This window comes from Cupressus sempervirens, chromosome 10 (assembly GCF_028749045.1).
Source record: "Cupressus sempervirens isolate cs-2001-9-10 chromosome 10, ASM2874904v1, whole genome shotgun sequence".
NCBI classification, from domain to species: Eukaryota; Viridiplantae; Streptophyta; class Pinopsida; order Cupressales; family Cupressaceae; genus Cupressus; species Cupressus sempervirens.
The window spans coordinates 791,326,363-791,333,905 of record NC_143127.1 but is presented as its reverse complement, the minus strand read 5'-3'; the positions used below and the strand labels follow the sequence as shown (position 1 = coordinate 791,333,905).

Here is a 7,543-nt window from a genome sequence, read left to right as displayed (position 1 = left end):
TTTTCAAAGATGTTGATAGATGCCCCTTCCTACTAATCCTATATTTCTTAACAATCTCCATCCTCATCCTCATGATAGATGATAGAAATATAATCGACCAATAGAAAATATTGAAACTGAAGACTCCAAATAAGTATCATCTCTCTGATTGGATAGTCAATAATGACGTTTATCATCCCTTCTGACAGATACATTTCCATTGCCACTTCAATTACAGTTACCCCATTTCCACGTTATATTATCTTTCCCATAATTATAGTTCAGTTTCCATCATCCGTCCCATCAAGATGATCTCATAAGGCATCAAATGAAAATATTGTTCCCAGAAAAATTAATTCAACATACTCAAAAAGGAATTTCTACGGGATTAAGCCAGTGGAAATTCAGGGAGGCCTCTGTCTAGGGTCTGTCATTTTGTTGTATTTGGTCGACAATTTTAGTCTAGCAGCTTGGATGATATAGTTTTGTTAGTACAATACATCATCTATAAACAGTGCGGTTTTTAAGGCTTTCCAGCTTATAAATCTTTTCAAAGATTCAATTTTGTGTCTTCTCTTCGAAAGAGGCTTAGAGCGAACTTAAATTCACAAATATTTAATTCCAATTTTTGAACGGACTGAATGATGCTTCTCTGCAGAACCCTTTAAAAAACCAATATATATATGTTAATCAAATTTGAATTACATGATTCTCACAAGGAGCATTAAATTCTTCTCCAATTTAGTCGCAAAGGATTTCCCCATTCTCCTTCCCTCACAAAGCGCTGACATGGAGCAATAAATTCTCTAGATAAGCTGTCTTTGAGTAGGCAGAGAGTGTAACTGGATTTAATTGCTGTAACTACTCGCCGCCCACGAAAGTCTCTTCACGTCTGGAATTCGTGATTGTTTTGCCTTTCTCATCTGTATTCACGGTTGCTTTCTTTTCTTAATCCCCACTAATCTAAATTATTGATTTGACCATTCAACTAATCTTGAATTGGGTCGCCCATTAAAGCAGCTCGCATTCCTAATTACTTCCCTAGATCTTGATACATGACAGCTTCTACACTGCCCAACGGCGTGTTGACTACGTATATTGCGTAAAACTTGTTCTCTGGATATTCTTATGCTTTCCTGAACTTGATTTGTCCGTATGGTTGAACTCTCTCTCTCTCTCTGCCTGCTTTGCTTCAGTTGGAATACATTTAATGTAATGTGCCAGTGATGATGAACGAGATCAGAGGTTTTGTTCCATCTCCTGCTCCTACCGTTGAATCTTTAACTGTGCAAAGAGGGCCAAATGACAGGAATGTGGCACATGGACCCATTGTAATAGCGGCACTCGTCTTAGGTATCATGGCTGTAACAATGGTAGCAATTGGGGGCAGCTGTTATTGTTGCATACGCCGCAAAAAAAGAATGGAAGCTGCATTACCCTTTAGTGGTGAAGTTTACCGCCGTTCTAACACACCAGGTGAGGTGATTTACTCAAACGTTTCATTTTTCTTTGTATGGGTATGAAGAGTTCTTGAGGATTGTGACGCTCTCTGTTTCTTCCCATTATTTTTTTTGTTGATTTCTTTGGTTTTTATCCACAACGTCCTACAGAACACTTAAATTCAAGAGTAGACTAGAATGTTAGATGGGTAAACTTAAGAAACGTAGCATTATGTTTCTCTGTTTCAGTTTCCATCTGCAATGCTCTACAGAAATCTCAAATTCAGGGGTAGGCTAGAATGCAAGACAGGAAAAACTAAGAAAGCATTTATGCTTTAAAGGATAGGGGGTTTCTCTGGTTGCAAATACGATGCTCTAATAGAGGGTTAAATAAGAATGATAGACAAATAAATTTCAGAAAAATAGAGCTATTACACTCAGAATGCTCAGCCAAATAATCAAGAGCCAAATAATCGAGTAGTCAGGGCACGATTCCAACCTCAATCTTCTTTATTATGCCCAAGCCATGCTTTCAGCAAGAATCATTTAGAACCATTCAACTTCACCAATAGACCAAGGAACATTAGCATTTCTCGAGCTGACAAGTAGAAGTGATTAAGTCTATTCTTCTACTAGTGCAACAAAGACTTACCTTTTTCTGGAATCTTTACAGTGACTAGGATACACATGTAACATATTTATTTTGTCTATGGAAGATCCTTTGGGGATCAACGAAACTTTACAAAAATTTGCAGTAAAAGATCCACATATGTTTTCTTTTTCACACCTAGTTGTGATCCGGCTATTGTTAACATAAGTCAATGTGTTCTATTAACCATAAGATTTTATTTGCAATCTATCTCAGTGTTATGCTTACAAGTTATATGTATTCCATCAATGCCAACTTATCTTCGCTGCAACTTACCTGTCACCATAGCTTGACTGCATTTCATATAGCTAGACTTAACTTCCATTACCTTAAGCTGTCATACTGCAAATCATGTGTATGTTATGCAAGCCGATTTGTACTCCTTATTGAGTTCTCAACCTCAACAAACTGTTTGCACTATTCAAATCTTAAAGCCTTACTAATTGATTCTTCATTCTTAAATTTTCATTGATTGCACGCTAGTTGTACATCTGATGCTGCTTAAAGTACTCTATAGACTCAGCATGGTTAGGTTCCCAGAGTAGCCATTGGGGGGCATTATTTCCTTTGATGGTCCAAGCAAACTTTATTTGTTTCAGAACACAATCTGTTAGAATGCTAAGCAGTTTCTGGATTCGATTGTGTAGAAACTTCTTCATCAATAGTTAAATCCAGTGAAACACGGGGACTCACACCCCCTCCCAAACCTCAAAGTACCCGTCCCCAAGACGTCCCTAGGTACTTGTAGTACCTGAATATCCCCACTTCTGCCATTCCACAACCATGCCGCTGCTTGGATGGGTACTTGAATTTCTCTTTGAATTTTGATTTTTGAATATTACTGTTGGGTATGTACTATGTTGCTATGTTGAATGTTCAAAGTTTCTGTCTTGTGTTGCAATTATGCTATTTTCAAGTATTTTAATTTGCTATGGTATACTGAAACATCGTTTCAAGTTCTATATGTATAGTATACCTATACAGCACCCTCCCTGTTTTGTCATCCCCTTGCCGCCATCCCCCTGCTGTCCCAAAATTAAGGCCCATTGTCTCCCATCCCGGAAACTTGTTCAGCCTTCCCGCTATCCGGACATACCTCAGCACTGGTGTTACACTGTTTAATTCCCTCCCATGCAAAAAATCTGTATACAATTGAATTCAGAAACTGTTTAGCACTTATTTGTCTCTTCAAAGTTTTCATCCAGATGTTTTAATTTTTAGGTGATGATAGGTTAAGAGGATATGCATTGCATTATTGGGTTTTTCGTAATGGGGATACTTATTGGTGTAGCAGACTCAGATGCAAGCTCCAGGGATCACATTCTTTCTGCCATGCATGTGAATTCTGTACATACAGGAGCACAGGTTTTTACATATAGACAGCTTCAGTTTGCAACCAACAACTTCAGTTCAACCAATTTGATTGGCCATGGCGGTTTCGGATCCGTTTATAGAGGAATACTACCAGATGGCAGAGTTGCAGCAATTAAACAACTTGACAGACATGGCAAGCAAGGGGAACATGAATTTAGAGTGGAGGTACAACTACAAATCTTTATCCTTCTATATGGAATTTCCAATAAGCTGCTGCTGCTGGTTCAAAGACTTGACCTTTTGGAATGTGGCTATATTTGTTTACAGGTAGACATCCTAAGCAGACTCAATTCTCCATATCTACTAGAATTAATTGGATACTGTGCTGATCTAGACCAACGCTTATTAGTGTATGCATACATGCCCAATGGAAGTTTGCAGGACCATCTTTACTCAGATGGTGAGATCCATTATGACAAACTTATATCTTTTATTCTTGGTGTTTTTTAATAGGTTCTAGTTCTCCTTGGGCTACACACATACACCCCTAGCACACACACACACCATTCATACTCATTACAAACAACATCTATTTGTTACTCACATTTATACAGAATTGAGAATTGTAGCAGGGACTGAATTACCTAACTTACTAGTGATTTTGTATGGTGAAAAACAGAGTGCAGTGAAGATCTGTTATATTTTGATTTCATTCTTCATTCTTTAAAGTTGTGTGCAACACACTTTCATTGATGCAATTCTTTTTCTCGATTCGATTGTGTGCAGATGCGAAATAAACACACACAGTCGAATCCAGAATAAGAATTGCTTGACATAATTGTAGAAACCTGATAATGTTAATTACACTTTCATTGGTCAAATTATATTAAATGGAAAATGTTAACCAGGTTCTGAAGACAATCCTCCGATTCTAGGGTGGGAAAGACGACTGAGAATAGCTCTGGATGCAGCTCGAAGTCTTGAATACCTTCATGAACTAGTCACACCTCCTGTTATCCATAGAGACTTTAAAACCAGTAACATTCTGCTGGATGAGAATTTCAAAGCCAAAGTGTCTGATTTTGGTTTGGCCAGGCTGGGCTCTGATAAAATTAATGGCCATGTATCAACTCGTGTCTTGGGAACTCAAGGATATGTTGCACCAGAGTGAGTACTGCCTTTTCTCTTTATCATTCATTCCGTTATGTTTGAAGTATACAATGTTAGAACGTGAAGTCATCATATTCATCATTCCGTTATGTTTGAAGTATTCATTCCGTTTTGTTTGAAGTATACTATGTTAGAACGTGAAGTCATCATATTCATCATCTAGTTGTGGTTGAGTCATCAAAAGGGGTTGAGTCATCATAAATGTTTATGTAGTGTGCCATTGAGGCACTCACCGTAAGGTGAAAACATTGAAGGCTTCATGCCAAAGGTGCATAATTTGTAAAGACTTACTATAACTAGAAAGTTTATATGAGTTAACTTCCTATAAATAGCAAGTCATTTTGGTGAATTGCAAAAAATAGTAACTCTGACAAGTCTATCACCCATAGCTGGACAAGTCATAATTACTAAATTTAGTAAATGGTTTTTACCTTCTATATTTTATCAGATTTTTTCACGCGTGTTTTGCTCTTTGCTGCAATTTTCTACGCTATTGTATTTTTCATTATATATTATACAATATACATGAATACAACATTAAATTTGACACCATCTCACCTTATTGACATGTTTTCAGGTATGTCTTGACTGGACACTTGACAACAAAATCTGATGTTTACAGTTATGGGGTTGTGCTTTTAGAGCTTATAACTGGCAGAGTGCCTGTAGATATGAAGAGGCCTCCTGGCCAAGGCATTCTTGTCTCATGGGTAAGCGACATTTATTACTTTTCCATGTCTCTCTGCACTCTTATGGAGATTCACAAGTTTTTATGAGATCTGCTTTACCATTGATTGATTGGTAACATTTCCAAGAAATTGAGGCCGTGAACCAGTAAAACACAATTCAAATGTATTAATTTTCCCCAGTCCATGAAATTGATTGAAGATTGCTTCTAGATTCAATTGCATACTAGTTTTTGCATCTTCAAAAACCAACACACAATTGAATCTTGAAACAATCTTCAACCAAAACACAGTTCAATATGAAATCTTATTGTCAATCTGTATTCTCATTATCAATTGTCGGTCTATGGAATCCCATTGTCAATATTCTCCTCGAGATTCAGTTTCAAATCTTCAAAAAAAAATTTAAGCAGCATATGTGAACTTGACAAATTTGTTATGATCAAGCCCAACTCTCATGATCATGTGTAATCGCTCTGAGTATCATCCATTTCATATGTGAATTAGGCTCTTCCTCGTCTTACGGATAGAGATAAGGTTTTTGAAATGGTTGATCCTGCACTACAAGGACAGTTTTCTACTAAGGAACTAGTACAGGTAATTAACTAGGGTTCATATCTTATGATTTTTTATTTTGATTTCTTCATGTGAACAATATCACCTAGATTACATTTAATGCAGGTTGCAGCAATTGCAGCCATGTGTGTCCAACCAGAAGCAGATTATCGCCCTTTTATGACAGATGTGGTGCAGTCTCTCATCCCCCTTGTAAGGCAACGTTCTAGATCTGAAAACCACCGCCATTTCTAACTTCCCCATTGACATTCCACCTTAGTACTCAACAGAAAAAGAGCACAAGGGAAAGAAGAAAAAGAAAAAGAATTAACGCCCTTTGAAGTTTAGGTCTGAATGCACGGTCTTTCATTACAGCCATTACTTAGATCATCTTTTCAGATTCCACCTTAATCTACAAAATTAGTAAAATGTTAAAACCCAACATTGAGATTCATGATGTAGCTGTTTCTATTCATGAGCCATCTTCTACACATGTTCCATTAATCCAGTGTAACATAGCCTGGACTTTTTATTGATGTTGTATATTAATAATTGTCAATATTTAAAATGTATTGATTATTGATTCAACTGTGTATCATTCATTCAGTTAATGAAAACCATGAAATGTGATATATTAAAAAAGAACCAAAAAATTATTCAAGAACAGGAAAGGCAAAAGAAAAGCAGAAAACATGAATGAATACTACACAAAAGATATTTGTTTGCGCCTCAGCATAGCAGTAGAATAACTAACCAAATTTGGAAGTCTTATTCTAAATATTATAGAAGCCCGTCATTATATATTTTTTACCAGAATTTATGCAGCTAAATTATAGTAGTAGTACAATAAGCCAGCATTTAATGATATTTTATATAACTCCATGAATGATCATGGGGATGGATCTTGGCTGCCATTTGCTGTCACAAGAAGTAATTATCTCTGTTTGTCACTTTATTTTAGATAGCAAACATGAAGTCGTTCGGCGAACAATAAATGCTTGCTTGAATTTTAATTTCTAATAAATGTCAAACAAATCGGGAATGTTTTTGATCAATTTCAAGTTAAGAGTGATGTATATTTGTTTTTAATTTTTGTTGCTGATTACATCATTAGTTTTAGAGACTGATTTGAACGATTTTTGCAAGCAATGCCTAGAGTTCTAGGCAATGTTTGTTATTAGATATTATTTGTTAAAATTAATAGTTAAAAAATAATTATCTAATTTTATGAATTTCATGAGGGTTATTTTAAGTACAATTTTTTAAAATTATTATTTAATCTTTTTTTAAAAATAATCATTGTTTCAGAAAGTTAATTTGATTGAAATAATATTAAGTGATGTTAAAATGGTAATATTTTTAAATTATCAATATATTAAATAATCAAATAAATGATTAAAATAGGAAATCTATTAAGGATGTTATTAAGTAGAATAAATTAATAAGTTTTTAATGTACATTTATTTGGTATATTGTTTCGAGGCAAAGAGATAGTGTTTTACCATTAATCTACAAATTGTATAAGTTATGTGAATGTATGTTTTTTTATTATTAGAGTAGCCTAACAAGGGGGTTGACCTCTACACAACCACAAGCTTAAGATGTCAAGAGAGAAAATAATGCGAAGAAAGGGGTGTTGTAAAGTAAAGGCCATCAATGATCAATCAAGACCAAAATGGATGTTGTCAAAGATAGAAATTGGTACACTTAGCACAAAGGCCAAAAGCCTTACACAAGGGTGGGAAGGTCAC

The 7,543-nt window shown here is 35.5% G+C and overlaps 1 protein-coding gene across 1 annotated transcript; it reads left to right on the top strand.

Moving 5' to 3' along the window:
• Positions 1–281: 281 nt before the first annotated feature.
• On the top strand, positions 282–6,380 carry LOC149536282 (putative serine/threonine-protein kinase PBL7). Its single transcript, XM_089804586.1, has 7 exons — positions 282–1,455; positions 3,362–3,606; positions 3,709–3,841; positions 4,290–4,548; positions 5,129–5,261; positions 5,745–5,834; positions 5,919–6,380. The coding sequence occupies exons 1-7, from the start codon at positions 1,206–1,208 to the stop codon at positions 6,045–6,047; spliced, it is 1,239 nt and encodes a 412-aa protein (XP_089660712.1). The 5' UTR covers positions 282–1,205; the 3' UTR covers positions 6,048–6,380.
• The last annotated feature ends 1,163 nt before the right edge of the window (positions 6,381–7,543 follow it).

Bases quoted from the DNA above. Each gene is read 5' to 3' on its own strand.
- LOC149536282 (XM_089804586.1), top strand. From the start codon at position 1,206: ATGATGAACGAGATCAGAGGTTTTGTTCCATCTCCTGCTCCTACCGTT. The intron at 1,456-3,361 runs GTGAGGTGATTT...TTGGTGTAGCAG, and splicing joins CCGCCGTTCTAACACACCAG to ACTCAGATGCAAGCTCCAGG. The intron at 5,262-5,744 runs GTAAGCGACATT...TATGTGAATTAG, and splicing joins AAGGCATTCTTGTCTCATGG to GCTCTTCCTCGTCTTACGGA.